At 42.4% G+C, this 24,000-nt stretch overlaps 1 protein-coding gene across 8 annotated transcripts in view; it reads left to right on the forward strand.

The window, feature by feature from the left end:
• FHOD3 (formin homology 2 domain containing 3) overlaps positions 1 to 24,000 on the forward strand; it is a 1,290,292-nt gene that overhangs the window by 699,881 nt on the left and 566,411 nt on the right. For all 8 annotated transcript variants that reach the window (XM_029589835.1, XM_029589836.1, XM_029589837.1 and 5 more), the window contains exon 5: positions 11,027 to 11,132. In XM_029589835.1, the coding sequence (XP_029445695.1) occupies positions 11,027 to 11,132 (106 nt within the window). The remainder of the gene's footprint in view (positions 1 to 11,026; positions 11,133 to 24,000) is intronic.

Genomic DNA, 24,000 nt, shown 5'->3' on the forward strand with positions numbered 1-24,000 from the left:
TACCCGTTCTAGACCTCTCATGATTTTAAAGATTTCTACCATATCCCCATTCAGCCGACTCTTCTCCAAACTGAACAGCCCTAACCTCTTTAGTCTTTCTTCATAGGGGAGATGTTCCATTCCCTTTATCATTTTGGTCGCCCTTCTCTATACCTTCTCCATCGCAACTATATTTTTTTTGAGATGCAGCAACCAGACTTGTACACAGTATTCAAGGTGCGGTCTTACCATGGAGCGATACAGAGGCATTATGACATTTTCTGTTTTCTTCACCATTCCCTTCCTAATAATTCCTAACATTCCTGTTTGCTTTTTGGACTGCTGTAGCACACTGAGCTGACAATTTCAATATATTATCCACTGTGATGCCTAGATCTCTTTCTTGGGTGGTAGCTCCTAATATGGAACCTAACATTGTGTAACTATAGCATGAGTTATTTTCCCTATATGCATCACCTTGTACTTGTCCACATTAAATTTCATCTGCCATTTGGATGCCCAATTTTCCAGTCTCACATGGCCCTCCTGCAATTTATCACAATCTGCTTGTGATTTAACTAATCTGAATAATTTTGTATCATCTGCAAATTTGATTATCTCACTCGTCGTATTTCTTTCCAGATCATTTATAAATATATTGAACAGTAAGGGTCCCAATACAGATCCCTGAGGCACTCCACTGTCCACTCCCTTCCACTGAGAAAATTGTCCATTTAATCCTACTCTCTGATTGCTGTCTTTTAGCCAGTTTGTAATCCACGAAAGGACATTGCCACCTATCCCATGACTTTTTAGTTTTCGTAGAAGTCTCTCATGAGGAACTTTGTCAAATGCCTTCTGAAAATCAAAATACACTACATCTGCTGGTTCACCTTTATCTACATGTTTATTAACCCTTTCGAATGTGAAACAGATTTGTGAGGCAAGACTTGCCTTGGGTAAAGCCATGCTACTTTGTTCCATTAAACTTAGAAAATAGCCACTGCTATTACTAGCAACAGTAGCATGGAATAGACTTAGTTCTTGCCAGGTACTTATGGCCTGGATTGGCCACTGTTGGAAACAGGATGCTGGGCTTGATGGACCCTTGGTCTGACCCAGTATGGCATGTTCTTATGTTCATGTCTTTCTATATGTTCTGTGATTCTGATCTTTAGAACACTTTCCACTATTTTTCCTGCCACCAAAATCAGGCTAACTGTCTTTAGTTGCTAAAATAGCCTTTGACAGGCTGCACTGGTCTTTCCTCTTTGCAATATTGGCTTAAGCCCCCAATTTATACTGTGGGTGAAGGCATCATATACAGGCCCAATAGCTAAAGTATTAACTAATGGAGTCCTATCTGACCCTTTTCTCATGCAAAGGGGAACCCGGCAAGGATGCCCCCTCTCTCCTATTCGATCTGGCAGTAGAAGCTCTGGCGCAGGTTAGTCATAGAGATCCAGGAATTGCTGGTATTATGGGTCAAACACACAAGATTTCGCTTTATGCAGATGTCGTCCTTTATACTTGACAGATCAATTAAAGACTAAATTCCTAAATTGTTGAATGTATTAGAAACATATGGGTGGGCCTCTGGATATAAGATAAACTATCAAAAATCGGACATGTTCATATTTAGATAGGATCACGCTCATCCACCCAGGGTAGCTGTATATCATTTTTTATAGCTCAAAATGAGTTTTGATATTTGGGAATTTTTATTCTCAGGAACTGGGGGGACATATAGTAAACAAGGTAAATTATGTAGCTGTCAAAAACAAGATCAACATAGACCTTAAAAACTGGGACAATCTATTGCTTTCTTGGGCCAGCAGAATAAGTGTTCTGAAGATGAATATTTTTGCCCAGATTAATATACTGTACAATTGTCAACATATCCCTTTTTCTCAGAATAGAAGGTTTTTTTTTCATCTCTGGACTCTGGGGGGCCAATGCAATAAAGTACGCCCAGCCTAGCACATGGGTTTATGTGTGGTTGGGTGCACGTTTTGGACATGCAAGACTAGCTCCCAATGCAGTAAAGAGATTAGCGTGTATAAAATGTGCACCCTAACAAACATGAACCTGATAGCGCCCAACGTATGCCAAGTCCATGTAGATGAGAGCATTAGCTATTACTGCCCAATGCAGGAAAGTACTGGGCACCCAATGCACACTGTTAACGTGGGGAATTTAACTCCAGCCCCAGAGGTGAAGTAAAGTCAACTCACAGTCAAGGGCTCATGAGAAATATTACAAAATATGTTCCTCTGTGTTGCGATAAATGTGTTCTCCTCCTTAGTATTATCCCGGCTCTTGAATTTACTGCTTACAGTGGCAAAAATAAATATATATTGATTAGCTCAAAAGAAGCGCATGTTTCTTATGATCACACAATTTAGATGCCCTTAGTAATGAGCACCTGATATAATAAACTGCGACTTGCCAAATCTGCACCTCAGCAAAATAACCAAAGCAAGTGCAATCAAAATGGATGCTCGTATTAAGCACCCATTGCAATTGTGGGTGCCCAATGCAATAACCTCTTTTTTGAGCATCAGAGATGCACATTCTCCCTTAGGGCGCCCTTTTTTACGCTCCTCTCATTTACATATTGCATCGCACAGGGATGTGGTTGCGCGCACATTAGGAAAATAGGCGCTTAGTACGAGCAACTGTTTTCAGCGCGCATCTTATTGCATCGGCCCCTGAGTGTGACATATCTGTAATTTTGTATATTTATGCATCTGTTGCTTATCTGGTAGTTTTCTCACATGACAGGGCGAATTAGTCGGAGCCAGCAACCAATTTCTCAGTTACGCTTAGGACAGTGTAGCAATGTAGCATTATCTCTACCTTCCATATGTTATTTTTCAGTCACATATTTATTTATTTATTTATGTATGTATGTATGTATGTATTTAACAGGTTTTATAGACCATCGTTTAGTTAAAACGTTCACAACGGTTTACAATTTCTTAAGAAAATAAAAACATCATTTGAGATAAAATTCAAACTTAAAAGGGTAAAATACATATTAATACAGATAAAATCTTAAAACAAATAATTAGAAACAGTAAAAGATAAAAGCACTAAGAAATTCAGTTCAAGGACTATCATTCACCTATGATGTACACTCTTTTGAACACAAAAATCAGAAGCAACCACCTCTCAGAATAATCAACAATAAAGACAAACAGAGAGGGAAAAGGATCAAAGTCCAAATCTCATGAAACAATCCTTTAAATCTTTTAAATCACAAATGACAATATCATAAAAAACAGCTCCCAGATGTTTTAATCTGCAGCCTCTCACCACGTAATGGGCCGCAAGCTGTATTCAGCCTTTAGAGCAGTAAGAAATTTCAATCATTTATTGTCATTTGCAAAAAGATATATAATTTTTATTCCCAATATAAATATAAATGCTGTACACTCTTTTGAACAACCCTGTTTTCAGGTTCCGCTTAAAATTCTTAAAATCTGACTGTAATCTTAGCTTGAGTGGCATTTTGTTCCAGTGTTTTGGGCCTGCTGGTGAGATAGCTCTCTCACGTACTGATGTTAACTTAGCTGTATTGATTGAGGGTATGGTCAATAGACCCTTATTTGCCGATCTCAAGTTCCTTTGTGGGGTATGAAGCCATATTGCTGCTTTCAGCCAATCATTTTGATCTCCAAAGATCACTTTGTGTAAGGTACATAAAGTCTTAATAAGTATACATGACTCAATTGGCAGCCAATGCAGTGCTACCAAGACTGGTGTTATGTGTTCATCCCTTCTTTTCCCCATTAATATTCTAGTGGCGGAGTTCTGCAATAATTGTAATGGCCTACGTGTTGATGCTGGAAGCCCTAAGAGCAGGGTGTTGCAGTAATCAGTGCTGGCGAAAATTAGAGACTGCTTGATTGTTCTAAAATCATTTTGTTTTAAAAATGGTTTTAGTCGCCTCAGTGTCATTAGTTTAAAATATCCGTCTTTTATTTTTTTTGATATGTGTTTTTTAAAACTTTAATCTGACTCAATAATAATACCTAGATCGCGCACTTTGTTGGTGTTATTTTGGAATTATCATTTAAAACATAATTCTGTAAAGTATGTTTAGCTAATGTACTATGGAATTGCTATACAGACAAGAAGGTGTGTGTATATGTTATAAGATTTTCTGTATTGGTAGCTATATGGTTAAAAAAAACATTAAAAAAAAAAAATTTGAGCACCTACTAATTTACCATGAGGAGCTGCTGGAAAAAGACAGTGATAAGAGCCATGGGTCTAGAACCACGAGGACTGCACTTTCAAAATCCAAGGATCCAAAATATCTTCTACCGGTAGTATCAGTGTTGCTGCAAGTGCAGTAGCTTTGTAGTTTTGTGTATCTCTTTTACCTCATGGGTTTATTTGTGATCTTTCAGTTACATTTTCATCAATCAAACAAAAGCAGTTGTGTTGGATCGCTTATATTTTTTGTAAAAACAGTGAAATGTCAATATGGACAGGAAATTAAAGGTGTACTAAGTCACATTTGTGACTATGTAGCCATGCCTGAAATGTATATTTTACATAAACTTATACACATTTTCATATATGATTAATAAAGTTTTATGGCTATTCACAAGCTCATTTAATTTTCACATGCTTAACAACAAAAGTATCTTTACCTGAAGTTGAGAAGGGGTGTAATGAATGCTAGTACTTGGTTAGTAAAAGTAAGAGGACATAGCATAGAAAGTTAGTGCTAATGTGGAATATTAGAAAAACAACAGATAATCTTGCTGTCATGGAATTTGCTCTCTACACCATCAATAGTTCTGATATAATCTATCATACCCTAAGTTTGAACACCAGTTTCAGGCTACTTAAAGCAACCAAAGGAAGTGTCCTTAGCGATCATGACTGCTTATAAAAGGGATTGGAATTCAGTTTTGATGTAATGTAGACAAAGATAATTTGTATTGTAGCTGGAGCACGTTTTTCTTGATAGGGGTATCACTAAGTTTTATTATTGGCAAATTCAACAAAGGATCAGCAAAGGAAAAAAATGTAGGAGCTGATATTCAAACAAAGCTGAGCACCTAAATTCAGGTCTCTTAGTTAGATGCCTATTTTCAGACAAACTTATCAGCTGAAAATTCACATAAGGTTAGGAGCCTAAAACTTAGGGCCCTTATATTTAGATCTGCTCCTAAATGAGGTGCCTAATTGTTGTTAAAATCAGTGCCAAGCCCTTGGCTTTGTCTCCCCCGCCTTAACTCCAGCGCTGAAGATACCCACTTTTTAGGCTCCTAAATTTAGGCACTCAGCCTTAGTAAATTTTTAAAAGGGCCAATTTAGGATCCTAAATCCAAACGTTAGGAGCATAAACCCTTTGAAAATTGGCCCCACATAATGGGAGAAAACATTTCATACTTAGGCCCTAGGAAAATTTTCAGTGTTGTGTGTATGGGTGGTGGGGGGAGGGGCAGGGGGCAAGGGAGGGGGGGAGGGCAAAGTATAGGATACTATCCTTTTATTCCCTCCCCTAGTTTGAAGCTTTTCAAAATAATGGTCCTCATTTCAAAAGCCATTTTTGTTCAAATGGAAAAATGTTTCCTTTCCAGCATGACCCGAGCTGTGCTCACAGTGGGAAACACAGGTCTCCCCTGCATACTAGAAAGAAGATGGTGCCACTTTGGAGTGTCTTGTACTTCAGGAGAACTCCATGGTTAGACAGAAAATGTAACAGAACTAAAACTGGCATCAATTAGATAACTCTACAAGGTGGTTAACTGAGCTTACAGGTCTCACCTTCTAGGAGAGCAAGAATGTCTGCAGTCCTTCCTTATTTATTTGATTTATATTCCGCATTTCAAGCACTTTAAAACGTAGACATTCCAAAAGTATAGCAGACAAAAAAAAAAAATAACCATCAGCCTTTTTTTATTTTAGGTTGATTGTAGTTTTTCGTTTGGCTTGAGGCAAAGTTTAAGGTTAAGAGACCTGTGCACCAAACAAATGGCCCCATAGATTCCAAGGACCTGATTGGCTCAGCTTTTTTATCCCCCCTGACTCAGAATGGGGAAATAAAGCCATACAAAACCAGGTCTGAAATAGGGAAACCCTTTAGTGCACAAGGTTTACACCTTGCCTGTTAGAGAATCTGAAGGTAGATTTTGTTTTTCAAAATCGATTTACATCAACATGACGTAAATACGTTTCTTTTTTTTTTTAATGGTTCTCATGCTAGAGTTGACAGCTCACCCCAGGGTAACCAAACAGGTTAATCCACTTCCGGTTTTGCCCCGTTGCATGCATAGAGTTATAATTCTGATTGTCCCATTGATGTCTCTTAGACAGAACTACAATTCCTTGCATGCAACGGGGCAAAAATCAGTCCTGGATCAGCCTGTTCAGATGACCTGGGGTAAGTGGGTAACCCTAAGTCATGCGCAAGCTTGCACTTTAAGCAGTCACTGCAGGCTGTGCATTGAAGAACATCTTTGCCAACACCACCATTGTCTCTGAACTGATTACTTGGTTGAGAAGGAATTTGAACTCTTTCTTCATCTCCTAGACTTGCGTCCCATATCAACAATGCATGTGACGTGTACATATATCAGTATCAGCAATCCGTTTGAGTAAGCACCATGTTTTTTTATTTTTTTTCTTAGCCAGCTCTGGAAGGGAAACAGGCTCAGCAGCAGTCTGTTTTATTAACAAGGGGAAAATTTATGAGGCAGGAAATTTTGAGACATTTGAGTAAACTGGAAAATCATTTCTAAAAGAGAACTGCAGAAGGAGATGACAGGTTTAGCCTGCTTAAAACATTTTTAACACCAGCTATGCATGAGAGCTATATATGCTTTTGAAAGCCTTAGAAATGATGTGAGAAGCCAGGCAGAGATTGTGTGTCCTCCATCCAATCTCGGCAGTACACCTGGGAAAAAAAAAAAAAAAAGGAGCAGAGGCAACCAGCATGCCTTCTGTCTTGTTCAACAGCTCCGCTAGTCTTTCTGCAATTTACAAACTCTTGCAATAGGGAGGGAAAATGCCATTTTTTATAACAATACTGCTAAAAATAACCCTTTTATTTTAGGATGCATTCGAACAGGCGATAAACTGAAGTCCACTGACAATAAGTTGAAATTCATATTATATGATGCTGCATATTTCACCATAACAAATATATTTCTTGGCATTTAGTTCTAATTATTTCAGTGGGATAAATGTCTGACTGAATATCCTTGATTTAAATTCATCTGGCTACATTTACCCCGATAACTTTAAACCTAATCGGCCAGCTTTTAAATATGGCTAGTTAGGCCTAAAGGTTTGCAGTCACATACCTAGATACCTTCAAAAGATATCCCGTTAAGTGGCAGTCCTGGACCAAAATAAAATTCACTGCATGCCTCCATCCCTATTCCCACCTTCCCCCAACCTCAAATGCAACAAAGCCCTTGCTAGCCATTATCCTTCAAAACCTCTTCTATGCCAAAATCACAGCGATGGCCCTCCAGGCCTCCCATCTCCTGCCCTGGGAATAAAATTGAATAAAATATGGCAAAGTCGCCACCTTCAACCCCCACAACCCTCTAGCCGCTGAGCAGTTTTGCTGATACCTTATGCTTTCAGCATGGCTGCAAAGAGATACACTGGAGGTGCCCAGGCCTGCCAGAGGCTGCGATCCTGGGCTACATATTTTCAGGTACCGGCTGATTGGGAGACCTTGAGAGGGATGGTGGCATGGCGGGGGGGGGGGGGGGGGAGTTGGAGAATGACAATTTTGTCCATTTTCCCAGGGTGGGAGGGGGAAGGCCTGGAGGGCCATTGCCATGATTTTGGTATAGAAGGGGTTTGGGGGGAATGGCGGCCAGCAAGGGTTTTGTTACATTTGATGTGGGGACAGGAATTGGGACGGGGGCCCACAGTTAATTTTATTTGTTTTCGGTACAAGACTGACACTTAACCAGATATCTTTTGAAGTTAAGTGGCTGGTTATCCAGCCATACAAGACTGCATAACTTTATAACTGCTCTGAAGCAAAGTCTAAAGTTATCCGGTTAACTTAGCCGGTTAGAATTGAAAATCGGTCTCGTTAGCTGGATAGGTTAGTCATGCCCTGGAAAGCTTCTTTTTTATCTGGCTAAATTATAGCCAGATAATGACTATATAATTTAGCCGATTAACTTATCTGGCTATAATTTAGCCAGATAAGTTAATTTAGCCAGATAAGTGGCCAAATATTTAAAAAAGTTACTATTTAACTGGATAACTTGTGAGTTATCCAACTAAATGGTTTTAAATATGGACGTTTATGGTCCTAGTGTGCACACTAAGCCAGTGCAGGAAGACATTAAGATATGTGTACATGTAAATTAAGAAATGTTAGATGCAAATTAGGCTTTAGCAGGTACATATTAAGTAGAATCGTATGTTCTCCTGCACATGCTATTTAGCGTGGGTTTGCAAAGGCCTGAAATGTAACACCTGATTCAGACCAGGTGTTAAATGTTATCATGTCTTTAGGGCTGGCCCACTAGCCTTTAATATTAGGGGAAAGCCAAGCACTCAGGAGTCTCATCTCAAGCAACAGCCAACCCAGGATGCACTTCACCCAAGTGCCAGATGAAGGGGATCCCATGCCCTGTTACCCGAACTTTTTTCTAGCACCAAAACCGAAGGGCCAGCATGCCCCAATCTTTTACTGCCCAACCCCCAACTTCAATTTCAATTTTCAATTTATTCACAGAACGTTTTGGAGTGGAGAACAGAAAACATACAACATTACAAATCATAAATAAATATACGGTAAATAGGTAGCAATAGCCTTACAAATAACATTCTGTAGAATTTGATTCAAAAGACTGAAGGGCCAATGTGCTCTGATACGCTCATCCCGGCCCCCTTCCCACTCCCTCGCAGCTGCCACCTCCTCCCTTGCCTTTCAGAAAACTGGAAGAGTAGATGGGGGCAAATGAGCACAACTGCCTCTTGCACTACTGATGCTGACTTCCAAGCTGGTGCCAGCTGACCGATCATCCTTTTCTCCATGCATGCATGCAAAAAAAAAAAAAAAAAGAGTGTATCATCTGTTAGGAGCCATGTTAGTGTGCATGCTGCAAAATGTAATGCAGGCAGGCTGCTGGTTTTAGTGGATAAGCACTTATTCGGTCATGCCAGACACAGGCCTGTGATGACTACTAGGGCATACTCAGAGCCACCAGTTTTACTTTATAAAAATAAAGTCCTTTCTAACATTTCTGTATCCAGTTAATTTTTCTGATTCTTTGTAAGAGGAACAGAAATCTGTAATTGGGGCTTGGCGAGGAAAGAGCGAAAGGAATCTGGGAATGGGAAGAGAGGAGATCACAGAGGTGGGCTTTGAAGAAGGAATCTTAGGCAGTAGGGGGGGGTTGAGGTACAGAGGAGGTCAGAGGCACAGAGGGAGGAGAGATGGAGGGTGAAGAAAAGGAAATGAAAGATGAGGAGGGAGGGAGGGGAGGGAACAGGAATCAGTTGTGGGCAGGTGAGAAGAAAGGGAGTAGTGAGGAAGGTGATGGAGGAGAAGGAGGAAAGACTGAGATGAAGAGGAGGAAAGAGGGAGGACTAGAGATGGGGTGAAAGAGAAGGAGGAAAGATTAGGATGGAATGAAGAAGGAAGGAAGGAAGGAAGGCACAGCTCCCCCAACTCACACTCCCCATCACCTTTTTTCCTTATTCCCCCCTTCCAAAGCCCCTTTGGTCCCTCATTCTCCCATTTTTACTTCCCTTTCCCACCATCTCCTCACTCTCCCTCATTCACTTCTTCCCCCTCACAAATCCTGATTCAAACGCTGCTCCCCCCCCCCCCCTCCAAACCTCTCACTCACTCTGGTTCCCTCCCTCTGCAAAAACCTAGATTTGGCCATAACACTTCCATTAGCCACTGTGCTGCCAAAAAAAGCCCTGGGAAAGTGAAACTATGAGAATTTGCTGGGTGAAAGTCATCAGGGAATGACAGCATCCCAACTTATTCACACCAGGGGGGCACTAGCAGAATGATCAGTGATTTATTCACTCCCTCCTTCCTACTCCCCCCCCCCCCCCCACCAAAGTAATCTCTGATTCATTCACTTCTTCCTTCCCTCCCTGTGGCGATCCCCAGTTCATTCATTCATCCTCCCTCTCTGCCTCCCCCTCCGCCCAAATCTCCTCACTTACCTGCTGCTATCATAAAACAGGTGGAGGAGGGCCTTGCAGCTCCTCTCCTTCCGCAGTCTGCTTCAAAGCCCTGGAAGGGAGAAAGCGCCGGAGGAGCTGCAAGGCCCTCGCCCTCCATCGGGTTTACAATAGGAGCGGTGGAGTGAAGGGTTCACTCAATCATTTTTTTTCCATGAAGGGTGCCATTCCTCCTCCCGCCGCCATCAATTGCTTCTTTTGCCGAGAGGGCCCCCTGACTCCCTTAGCAAGGGCCACATTTTGTGGCCCTTACTGTGGCCATGGAATCGCCGGAGACCGGGGGCCCCGCTCAGAGTCGTTCTGCTAGTGCCCCCCTGGTGTGAATAAGTTGGGATGCTGTCATTCCCTTGATGACTTTCACCCAGCAAATTCTCATAGTTTCACTTTCCCGGGGCTTTTTTTTGGCAGCACAGTGGCTAATGGAAGTGTTATGGCCAAATCTAGGTTTTTGTAGAGGAAAGTAAATATTTGCAAGCATGAAATTGGAAAGTTGGAGCACACATGCAGCCCCACGCACAGCAGGTAACTTGTACTACCAAAGGATTGCTCTGCTGCTAGCCCCTACTGGCCCTGGCCAAAAGCCCCAAAGTGCTTGCTATTTTCAGGTGAAAGCATTTAACGGTGGAGGAGACAAATTCTGCTGACTGTGCTTACCGGGCTCATTCCGGACAGCAGCCAGAAGCTCCTGAGGGCAGTGTCGCCTTTCAGGTCATCCCTTTTGGTGGTGCTGATTTACGGTCGCCTGCTGCAGTAGCATCTGATTTATGCTGTAATACATCCGCTTGCCTTCGCCTTTTGAGAATGACAATGTTCTCTCTTTTTACTTTCTCCCCCGGTCTGGCAGGACGACAAGGATTTGGTCCATGAGTTTGTTGTTGCTGAGGGCCTGACTTGCCTGATTAAAGTGGGAGCTGAGGCTGACCAGAACTATCAGAATTACATTTTGAGAGGTAGGTCATCTCAAGGACTTTTCCTACTATACCAGTGAGCGGTGATGTCCTGTTCTGATCTCTTCATTTTGGCTTGAGTTTTTCAATTAAACATTGTTAAGTTTTAAGGATTTGCATTATAGTGGTGAAACATTTTTAACGCACAATGTCCGAGTAGAGCATTCAGTTTTTGTCAATGGCAGCAAAGTTATCTTCAGGTTCTACAGTCGTCTGCAAGCGATTGTCAGCACATGTAGCATACAACTCTCTTTTTTCCTCAACGGAGATATTTTTAACATCTGCTCTACGTATTTTATACAGCTGCAAATCAAGGAAGGCATACTCTTTATTGTTTTTCACTTGGAAAACTTCAAAATCTTTTGTTGAAACTAAAGAAACCAGGAGGCAGGGAAAAACAGTTTCATAAATATTTTTTTGTGACGCTCTACAATATTCAGCACATATAGGCATTGCTGCCTGGCAAATAGCACGGAGAGAGAGAGTTCACACCAGAAGCTGCATCATAGAACTTCCTATCCCCTGCAAATCTCATGCATTCCTTGTTATCCAGTTTTCTGCACGCCCTGTCATCACTTTCTTAGCCTTTTTGTTCTTCCTCCCCCATCTCTCTCTCTCTGTCTCTGATTCACACAGGGAAGGTACTTGTCAGCAGCCTGTGTAGGGCTAAAGGCTGAGCGCACAAAATACCTGCAAAACTTAGCCCGAATTTTCAAAGTGGATTTAGAAGCATGTCTGTTTTGAAAATTCCTGGATTGGGCTGGCACGTTTATGAACATACATACATACATACAGGAAATTACTCCTGCTCCCAAGCAAGTATAACTGTCTGCATGCACATAAATGTCTGCCCCTGGAACACCTACCACGAGTGGCGGTGAAAGTCCACATGGAATTGAGTTATGCACATGCTTTTCTTTGCACAACCCCCTGGATAATGTGGAGAAGACGATTTACATAAAAATAACTGGGGTTTATGAGTGCATTACCCTTGTAGCGACCAGTGTACCAAAGTATGTTAGCAGAGACCATTAATGAGCACTAATTAGCTCATTTAAACAGCCCATTTTAATGGCATGCTGATCACTAATGCAGAAAATGTCATGCTTTAAAAAGTAGCACATTAACACTGATTTTAAGGCAAAAAAAGCGTAACTACACCTCCGCGAGGTGTAATTAAGTTTCTGGCAGAACTGGGTCTGTGGTAATGTGCGCACATTTTTAACGTGCAATTTTACTATACGTTCATAAGTATTAAGCTGATTTGCATAATTATTCCGCTCATTATACATTTTGCATACATTTGGTGCTGATGTTGGCAAAATCTAAATAATTCACATTAAAAGTAGCAATCACTTGTGTAATTGGCATAGTGTACATTGACGGTGTTTTGAATGCTTGTTAATGCTATCACGAATGCCAGTGTAGTTTAGTACAACGTCCTCTTAATCACAACTCACACACTCGCATGTGCGCTCTGGATACTTTCTGCTAGCATACAAACCCGTGACTTCATCAGGTCCATATGCAACATCTGTAATCTCACTGTCTACACTTATTGTACTGACATCCAATATAACATTCTGAAAAGAATTGTTCTCAGGCACATGTTACAGTCATGAACACCATCAGACTATATTATTCATGGACTCATTTTGCATACAAAACTATGGAGTCTGTAGAACTAAACAGGAAAAATAAAAAATAACAGAAAGAGAGGTTCATGTCAACTGTTCGTTGGCCCCAGGTGGGGTTGTGTGTGCCACTGTCAGGTTGGAAGCTTCTGAAGTAGTCAGCCACTCAGGAGTAATATTTAAATGCTGGTTTATTCACACACCAGCGGAACATAGGCATAACTACTGCAAGCACAGAATATACAGTGTAGTTTAGAATACAGATGTTTACTCTTTGGGGCTAGAATGAGTCGTATCCATTGATCCAGTCCAGTGTTCAGGCTATCAGTACATTTTCCTCTTGACAAACAGGCATGGTGCTTGTAAACAGGACTTCCACAATACAAAACTTGGTATGACATTAGATTACTTTAATATCAATGTAACATCTTCACATATTCGATATCAGAATTCACAGATTTGCCTCAGCATCCCCACAGCTGTTTGGCCTCCAAGCCTTTCAAATGCTGGTCTGTTGTCCCGTTATCCCTTTTTTAGTGTCTGAGGACCAGTCAAGCTCTCAGGTGTGGGACCATGCACCAGACCATCAGCTGCCTGGATCTGCATTTGGTACAGCCAATCGGTTACCTTAAACCAAGCAATGCTCTCAGTCTCAGGGAAGGAGGGAACATGACTGCAGTTGCTTCTCCTGCCACCCATAGAGAGTGACACTGAGGATTCATCTCAGAGGCAAAGTATCTCCAGCCCTCTGGGCTAGCAAGAGTTCCAATGGCCTCTCAAGCTTGTGTGTGTGTGATAGGAGGAGTACATGGAAGGGGATAGGGAGGGGTGGGTATGGTGTTAAAATGTTCATATATACGTGTGTGTGATCTTGGCTGATCATGAGTGCCCTTATCACCCTATTTATTTATTTATTTAATATATATTTCTATACCGGACTTCACGAATAGAAATTCACATCAGGCCAGTTTACATGGAACTTGGGGGAAAAACAAGTGTAACCAAGAACAAGAAGGCTGAATCAAGCAAAGTTACATTCCTGATCTAGGTTGCCTAGTGTTCTGCTGGGTAGAACTGTCAGTACATTTGACCATGGGATGGATATCAAAGACAGTGATGCGTCATGCTTCTGGAATGCTGAGATATGTTATTATCAAGGGAGTCATTCTCATTTTTGTATAGTATTGCTCATAAGAAACTGAGGGCGAGGCAGTCAAGTTTGAGGTTTTTTCTTTTCACATACTTGTGAGCCTTCCTTAACTCCTGTATAGTATTTTGTTTAATTTCCTTGTGACTGATAGTGTTTTCATACCAAAAATGAAAGGATTTCTGTGTTTTGTGTATTTTTTTCTTAATTGATTCCTGTTGATGATCAGCAACATATTGATTTCTGTTCATGTAAATGATTTGCAGCAGGTTTAAATGAAGCAGTGCAATGACTGAAGTTTGGGGAAAGTGATTTTGGCTTTTTGCCTTTAGTTTGAGCTGACATTACAGCGGAAGCGTGCTTGGGACATGTTCTCTGCAGAATTCAAGGTGTTGACAATGTCCAGAGACAGGATCCGCATATACAAAAAGGGATGATGAGATTTTTGGAAGTTATAGTGATGCAAATAATACTTAGCATGGGTCAGAATCAGGGCTGGTCTGATAACGTAAATATATTGGAAATGTATGTGGTTTTCCAAAGATATGAAGGATCTTTCAATTGTCTTTTTGATATATATGTAATTCATTTTCATTTGCCAAATTTGCTGAAAATGTTTTGGCCATAAATTGTTCTAAGTCCTGATTTGGGGTGAATCTGTTCAATGTAGATCTGGTTGTAATCACTATCTGAAAGTCTTTTGTGCCTGGCCTGCCCTTTTAAGTTTTAAGGGGAGTTTCAGTTTGCATTTACTTCTAGGATGTTTTGACTTATATTTCTATTGTTTCAACTTTTCTTCAGCTGTTTTTGAGTTCCAAGAACATTGTGCAGATACACGATTTACAGATGCACTTGCTGACAGATAAAAGAAAGGGCTATTTTTAAGTGAACAGGAAACATGCATCATTTCTGGACAGTAGATGTAAAGAACCTATGGATATTGTTTGTAATCAGAATGATTACCAGACTAATGTAGATGTTTGAAAATTAAAGTAAAAATTATGCGTATTTATATACTGTATATATAGATATAGATACATAACACACACATATATCTATAGATCTCTCTCTCTCTCAGTACAGTCACACACACACATACACACATATATATATATATATATATATATATATATATATATCAGTGATTCCCAACATTTTTTGTATCAGCACAGGGTTCTCTTCATTGTGGCACACCACTACTTTCACTGTCATCACTGTCTCTCCTTTTCCTTTCCCTTCCCTTCCCTCTCCTCTCACTTCCCTTATATCATCACCATGCCCACACTCCTCACCCCTCTCCCTGTACCCCTAGCAACATCACTGTCTTTCCCTTTCCCCAACCCTTGGCATCATCACCCTCTGTTTTCTCTCCCCTACCCCTAATGCCATCACCTTCTCTTCCCATTCCTTCCCTCTTCCTCCACCCCCTGGCATCATCACCATCATCTTCTCTTCCCTCTCCCCTGGCATCATCACCTCTTCCATTCTCCTCCTTCCCTCTTTCTCCAGTCCATGGCAATAACATCACTTTCTCCTCTTTTGCCTCTCCTTCTACCCCCCTGCTGTATCATCATAACTTTCCTTTACCCTCCACCCATCTTCACCATCACTGGCATCATTTCCTTCCCTTTCCTCCACCTCCTGGTATCATCGCCTTCTCTTCTCTCTTCCTCCACCCCCACCCCCCCTTTGGCATCATCATTACCTTGTTCTCCCTTCCCTCCACACTCTCCAGGCATCATAATCATCACCTTCTATTCCTTTCCCTCTCCCTCCATCCCTTGCCATAATTATCACTTTCTGTTCCCTCTTCAATAGCATCATTACATTTCCTCCCCCCCAATCCTTTGGCATCATCACCTTCTCTTCCTCACCCCCCCCCCAGCATCATCATCACCTTCTCTCCCCCCCCCCCCCCCCCATCATTATGATCATCATCACCTTCTCTTCCTTTCCCCTGGTATCATGATTTTCTCTTCCCTTCCCCCAACCCACTACCCCTTGGCATCATCACCTTCTCCCCTTACCTCTCCCCCACCCCATGGCATTATCATCATCCTTCTCCCTCCATCCCTCTTCCTTTATCACCAGACATCATCATCATCTTCTGTCTCCCTGACCCCCCTGGCATCATCGCTTCCCTCCCATTCTTTCTCCCTATCTTGCTGGCATCATTTCCTTCTCTTCCTTTTCTCCTACCCACTGGCATTATCACTTTCCCTTCCCTGTCCCCCACACCCTGTGGCAGATTCATCTGTCCCTCCCTCTCTCCAATTGGCATGTTTAGCTGTACTTTCTCCTCCCCTATGTCCTGAATCCAACAGACCTCTGAGCAGCACTTACATGCAATGGGTACAACACCTTGGGAAGAACTACCATATTAACCACTCCTCCCCAGCAATGGCAAAGGCAAAGATTTCCACTCCTGGAGAAAGGATTTATCAAAAACCCTGTCAAAATTAAGAATACAATTCCTCCACAGTGCGAACTAGATAAAACCCCAGGTACCGAAACTGGTCCGTAGCCCACTGTATCGGAAACGGACCCACTCAACTGTCCATCAAAGCAGTGCGTAAGGGGAAGGCCTCAGATTTACCATAATTAATCTGCAGCCCATAAAAAGACCCAAATTAAAGAATCGTACCAATGATCTCCTGAAGACAAAACTGTGGATTACCAATGAAAAGCAAGAGATCGTCTGCAAACATGCTAAGTTTTATTTCCTTGCGCTTAACCCGAATCCCTTGAAAAGAGGGCAAACTACGAAGCTTGACTGCTAACCGCTCTAATCCCAACACAAAAAGCAGGGGAGACAAGGGACAGCCCTGTCTGGTGCCTCATCCCAGCACTAATACTCCCAACAAAGACCCATCAACCAGTATTTGCACAAGCGGTCGATGATATAGAAGGCCAACTTAGAAAGGAGGGTCCTATATTACATTTCTCTAACACCCACTGCAAATAGAGCCACTCAAAACAATCAAATGCTTTTTTGGCATCTAGACTCCCCATTACTAGCTTGAGCTGTATGAATAGCCATGTAAGCCTTCAAAACATTTGAATTCGCTAGTCTCCCCCTAACAAAACTGGTTTGATCAGCGGAAACCACACTCCCTAACATTCCATTCAACCAAGAGCCCAAAATAGCTGCCAGGAGTTTTATATCCTAATTCAAAAGAAAAATAAGCCTATAGGACTGCTGTAAATAAGGGTCCTTTCCAGGCTTAAGTAATAGAGTGATAATCACTAGATTATCACTCTATCACTAGATTGGCTGGTCCTAAAATTTGGAATTCCCTTCCTGTTGATATTAGAACGGAAACTTGTATCCAGAAATTTAAGAAATTGATAAAGACTTGGCTATTTGAACAGGCTCTTTTAGAGTCAAGTTGAGTTATTTAACATCTTAGATTCTCTTATTGATTATATAGAATTTTAGTGTTATTGTTTTTTAAGTTAAATTAATCTATTTTTAGATTTTTTAGTAATATTTTATGTTTTAAGATGTACTACATGTGTATTAAATAGACTTAGAAATGTCTTTTATAGAGATTATAAATGTATGATGTATTTTATTATTGATGTTAATTGACAAAAATGTGCGTCTCTATGATCGTATAGATCTGTATTGACGTTTTACTCTGTTAACTGTCTTGATTTCTTTTTGAGGAAAGTCGGTATATAAAGATTTGTAAATAAATAAATAAATAGATTATGGCCCCGCTCAAATTCCCCCTTCTCTTGTGCAGCATAGAACAAAAATTAGTCAAGGCCTCTCCTTGCACAGACTCAGGAACCTCCAAAATCTGTAAATTATTACACCTGCTTCTGTTCTCGAGCTCATAAGGACATAAGAAATTGCCATGCTGGGTCAGACCAAGGGTCCATCAAGCCCAGCATCCTGTTTCCAACAGAGGCCAAACCAGGCCACAAGAACCTGGCAATTACCCAAACACTAAGAAGATCCCATGCTACTGATGCAATTAATAGCTCATCCAATTTGATCAAATTTGATCTCTAGCGCTTTGTTCTTTTCCCGCAGCTTCACAGCAGCAGATTCCAATGAAAGCATGTGGTCATCATGCTCAGAAAGCTTGCTCTCCATGCTGCTAATGGTGGAGTTAAAAGTGTCCACCTTATTTCGCAGCTCGTCCACTGACGACTGAATCTTCTGTAGCTGACCTGCTAGAACTGCAGAAACAGCACGAGTGAGGTCCCGCAACACAGCATCGGACAGGCCACCGGATGCTGGGCCTGCTTCCGATGCCATTTTATCTTCTCTGCTGCAATTTTTGTCAGCTCCCCTTTTTTTCGTGCGCCCAGACAGCCACGCTGCTGAATCGGTCTACAGGTCGCCGCCGCTGTCCGCCAATGAGCCATTAAAAGTGGACTCCAAATCGGGCTCGGGATCACTAAAAATGTTTAAAAACACCGCTGGCTTCAAGGGAGCGAGACGGAAGAGCAGCTACTCATGGCAACGTCATCACCACGCCCCCTCCCTGCACCCATTTCAGCTGTTCTGCCAAGTTGGGAGGGAGCACATATGCTGCAGCCTTTTCCTGCCAATTCATGGCTCCATTCCTGTGCTATTCTCACCATGAATTCTTAGAAACCTAGGAGTACCAGCCACAGTTCCAGAAGTCTGGAGGGAGGCCAATGTAACCCCTGAGTTTTAAAAGGGCTCTAGGGGTGATCCAGGAAATTATAGACCGGTGAGCCTGATATCAGGGCCAGACAAAATGATAGAAGCTATTCTTAAAAACAAAATTACGGACCACATAGATAGACATGGCTTAATTGGGAAGAGTCAGCATACGTTTAGTAAAAGGATGTCTTTCCTTACCATCTTATTAGATTTTTTTGACGATGTAAATAAACATAACGATGAGCCTGATGATAACAGTGTATTTAGATTTTCAAAATGCATTTAATAAAGTCCCCCATGAGAGACACTTCAGGAAATATAAAAATCATCGACATGGTGCGTCCCGATATTGAGTCGCAAACTTGAGTGTGACAAACACTAAGTATTAAACTATTGTCCAAGCAGTGAATGAATAAAATGCATACAGCTTGGACATGTGTACCAATTGCCATCTGACACACTGCCCAGAATAGCTCTACACTAGACAATAGATGGGAAATGCAAAATGGATCATCCCAAGAAAACATGGTGATAAACCACAGAGAAAAAGAAAAACCCATCATTAAGCAGACCTTAGATCAGCAGCAGAGGTGCTCTCCAGGAGAAGGATTTTGTTCCATTTGAGGCATGAGATTGTGTGAATGAATGAGAAGGCAATTTCCTAAGGCATTTACCTGGGTAAATAGGTTTTTATGTGGATAAAATGGCCTGGTTGAAAATTGTCCTCCTCAGATGTAACTAAAAGTAAGAAAATGTTCCATAGTGCAGGTACTTTTAGCTTCTGGGAAAAGATGTGAGCCTGTTTAGGTTGGAGAGGAAAATAGCATATACACTTCTGCTCTCTTTCTTACTGACTTAAATATACCCACGGGAATGCCTCTTTTTCTCATGGATAAAAGCATGCATGCTATGGAATTTTATACGCCCTCCGCTGCTTGTACTAATAGCAGGTGCAAAATATGCAGACACATTTTAACACATGTACTTTACATCATAGCATTGAAAAGCCTGACAGCACAGACATCGTATGTTTTTCCACACACACAATCTGATGTCAAATTGACACCTTCAAGGAAAGCAAAGTCAGACTATCAGGTGCAGGGACACTTCTACTCTGCAGCAAAAAACAACTATGCCTAGGGTCTTACTGCCAGAGGCAAATGACTCATCATTCTTGGAGCAGTTGCAAATAATTCATCCAGAAATTGAATTTGGCCATTAATTCCTTAAGTGTTTCCTTGTCTAGTTTTTAGAAAAGTCTTTGGTGGACATGCCACAAACATTCCAGCAAGGCAAAGTGATATTGGAAGTAATGCAGGGGGGTTCCTCATGCATCACCCCAGCTCAAAAGCCAGGACAATATTACCAAGGTCCAGTTCACCCCTTGCTGCTAGTGACTCATTAGGAATCAGAGCAGCAGAGGTATCCATGGATATCAGCATTTCATGCACCTCAGAGATTTTCTTTCTCAGTGTTATGATCACTAGACCGTGGGCTATCCTCGTGGATCACTGGTCTCACCTCCAGCCCGTCACGAATGAATTTGCTGCATCCCAGTGCGTTGAGATCTGTTCTCTGGCTCATGCCGCTGCCCACGGCAGGAACGCCATCTCCCCCTCTGGCCCTGAGCCCCATGCCAATGTTGCCAGATGCCAGGGGAGACCTCCAGGGAGAGACACGAATGATTGCCGCACTGCTCCCGATTCTGCAACTCTGCCTGGGTGCTGTTGCTGCCTCCTCCTTGCCTACAGCTGGCCGCTGCGCTTGGCTGGCCTCCGAAGCTGAGGTTGGTCTGGGCTCTCACTAGGTGCGCGCGCCCGACTATGCCCTTTCTTAAAGGGCCAGTGGCTCGAACAGGCAAACGGCACCCATTGATGACATCACTACTGGCAGACTATTTTAAGGCCACTGCTGCATTTATTCCTTGCCTTGGCAATAGGTTGTCTATTAGAGAAGTGCATTGCCTCAACTTTCCTGGTTCCTGACTTCTGTTCCTGAGTTCTTGTGTCTTGTTCCTGGTTCCGTTGGCAGTCTAGTTTGTCTAGAGTTCTTGTCTCTCTTCAGCATCCCTTCCTTCTGCGGTCCCTCATAATCCTCTTATTCCTTGACTTTTTGGATTGGACTTTGGGCTTTGACCTCGGATTGGACTTTCAGCTTTGTCTTTGGATATAACTTCTGGCTTGACCTTGGATTGGACCTTGATACTACTTGATCTCTGTCTGCCATTGACTACTGCCTGTTTTCCGTTATTGACTGAACTCTGCCTGACCCGACCTTTGCCTGGCACGACCTCTGCCTGAACCTCAACTCTGAGAGAACTCTGCCCAACTTGACCACAGCTCGAACCTGACTGATTTCCTGCTGCCTGCCATGACCGCTGCCTGTCCTGACTCAGCTTTCCCTTACTTTGCTAGACGGCAACATCTTCCTTGTGATGGATCTTCACCGCCAAAGAGGCCCATGCCTAAGTCCAGCTGGCCCTAGGACCTGAAGCTCAACCAAAGGGGATTGAGGGCTAGTAAAGGGTGAAGCTCCAGTTGGGCCTTTGCTTCAGCCAGCTCCACCTGCTGATAGTGGGGACCTGCAGGGCTCCTCCGTGCAGGTTGTGTCAATTCTCCCTCGGCCCAAGGGTCCACTTCCACAACACTCAGGCTTATCTTTCTGATGAGTCTTGGAAAGACACAATGTGGTAAATATTCAGCCGCTAAGTGGCTGGTTAAGTTAGCCAGATACTCATATCTGGCTAGTTTAACTGGGATAGATATTCAGCGGCGCAGCTGTGCCACTGAATACACCAGGATAAGTTACAGTTAGTCGGATATGTGGTATCTGGCTAAATTTAGACGTATCCTATGGCATGTGTAGAGTTAGCTGGCTAAATCAGCTTCTCCCTGTAACACCTACTTCCCACCCCAAGAATGCTCTGACTTACCTGGCTAAATTCTAGCTGGATAACAAATTATCTGGCTAGAATTTAGCTGGGTAAGCATTTTAAAAATGCAGCCATTATCTGTCTAAATGGCTTTTCAATATGTACCCTGATATATCCATATCACTTTCAGATTGAAGAGGTTTCCACATATCTTCCATTAACTGCTATCAATCAAGTTTATTTAGGGAATAGCCACTGCTATTAATTGCATCAGTAGCATGGGATCTTCTTGGTGTTTGGGTAATTGCCATGTTCTTGTGACCTGGTTTGGCCTCTGTTGGAAACAGGATGCTGGGCTTGATGGACCCTTGGTCTGACCCAGCTTGGCAATTTCTTATGTTCTTATGTTCCCCTCCCGCATCAAGAACTGCTTTGCCATATGAAGATGTGACTTACCCAGACTTCATTCAGAAGATGGCAAAGGAGGTCCCTTTCAACACAGAGAAGGAAACTACGTCTAGAACAGATGTTTTGGGGCTCCTGAAATATACTGAGGATCCTAAGGAGATGATGGCAGTTCCATTTCATCAGTTGTTATTGGAACAGCACACAAGAATTTGGAAAACCCCAATCTCTATACCTCCAGTTGCAAAAAAATTAGGCATCAACTTTAAGGTCTAGCACACCTTAGGTTGCAATAAATTGAAATTATCCCAACAGTCAGTAATTTTGATATCTGAAATAAGGAATGCTAAAACATTAAGGGATCATTCTAATACCTCTCCAGTGAAAGATCCTTAAAATCCAGGAAAGAGTGTTCCATAACACTAAGCTCACTTTTCACATAGCAGCATATCATTTTTATATGATTCAATATATGTATGAGTGCCTGAAAATGATGTAGAAAATGTGCTACATTCTTCAAGATGAGGGAAAAGAAAGAATGCAGGCCTATTTAATGGCTTTAGAAGAGTGCAACGTACACTTTATTAAGTCTGCCTGTGACTCAATTGACTCAAATACTGACCAATGAAATCACCTATAAAATGTCTTAGAATCTTAGGTGATTTCATTGGTCGGTATTTCAGTTATACAGAGTATCACTTATTAGTTGTGGATTTTAGTACTAGGGATGTGAATCGTTTTTTAACGATTTAAATTATCGTCCAATAATTTTAAAATCGTCATTAATCGGTAAGGGTCTCGATACAATAGGAATTCCCTCGATTTATCTTGAAAAATCGTTATATCGAGTACGGGAATTATTTGGGGGGAGGGTGGGAAAACCGGCACACCAAAACACCCCCTAAACCCACCCCGACCCTTTAAAACCAATCCTTTACCCTCCCCCACCCTCCCGAACCCTCCCAAAATGTTAAATTACCTGGTGGTCCAGTGGAGGGGGGGGGGGGCCGGCGCGATCTCCCGCTCTCGGGCCATCGGCGCCATTTTGGCTACCACTGATAAAAATGGCGCCGATGGCCCGATAAAAAAAACCCCACCCCGACCCTTTACAAATTACACCTTTGCTTCTCCCACCCTCCCGACCCCCCCAAAAACCTTTTACATGTACCTGGTGGTCTAGCGGTACATGATTGAAGGGAGCCATCCCTTCAATCATACCCTCGGTGCTGGACTGGTTTTCAAAATGGCGCAGATCGCCTTTGCCCTCACTATGTCACAGGGAGCGACCGTCGCTCCCTGTGCCCTCACTATGCCTCACAGCCGGAGAGGATGGCGGGCAGACGCCACGGCAGCGAGACGTCCACAAGGAGCAGGAGGAGTCGCAGAAAAGAAAGATAGGTGGAGTGAAGCCGTCGGGCAGCAACGGTTGCAACACTAAAAAGCCTGCTTCTAGGGGGGAAGCACATCAACAGGTACAGAGTACTGAAGGATTGCACTATAGGCTACGAAAAGGAGACAATCACCAGTAAATAAAAAAATATTGTCCTTATAGTTTGAAGCTTTCTCTGTGGTGCACAAGAGCCTGTGGCTTACATCCATTTCTCATCTTAGCCTGACCGGGAACTGTCACAAGAGTACATAACTTTTGACTCAGTAGGTTGATGGAACGCTTCCAGAAAATATGTAATAATTCCCTTGGATTCCACCAAGACTCAAATCTTGTGAAAAATTAGGGATGTGAATCGTTTTTTGACGATTTAAAATATTGTCCGATATATTTTAAATCGTCAAAAAATCGTTAGGGCCACGATACAATACCAATTCCCCCGATTTATCGTTAAAAAATCGTAAATCGGGGGAAGGGGGAGGGCAGGAAAACCGGCACACTAAAACCCCCTAAAACCCACCCCCGACCCTTTAAATTAAATCCCCCACCCTCCCGAACCCCCCCCCCCAATGCTTTAAATTACCTGGGGATCCGGCGGTGGTCCAGAACGGCGGCGGTCCGGAACGGCCCCCTCAATAGAATCGTGTTGTCTTCAGCCGGCGCCATTTTTCAAAATGGCCGCCGGAGGCGGTCCGGAACCCCCGCTGAACGACCTCCTGCAGTCGATCTCCTGCCGGCGCCATTTTCCGTACGAAAACGATTCGCGGCAAGAAATCGCTCC

This window comes from Rhinatrema bivittatum, chromosome 2, assembly GCF_901001135.1.
Source record: "Rhinatrema bivittatum chromosome 2, aRhiBiv1.1, whole genome shotgun sequence".
Classification (NCBI taxonomy): Eukaryota; Metazoa; Chordata; class Amphibia; order Gymnophiona; family Rhinatrematidae; genus Rhinatrema; species Rhinatrema bivittatum.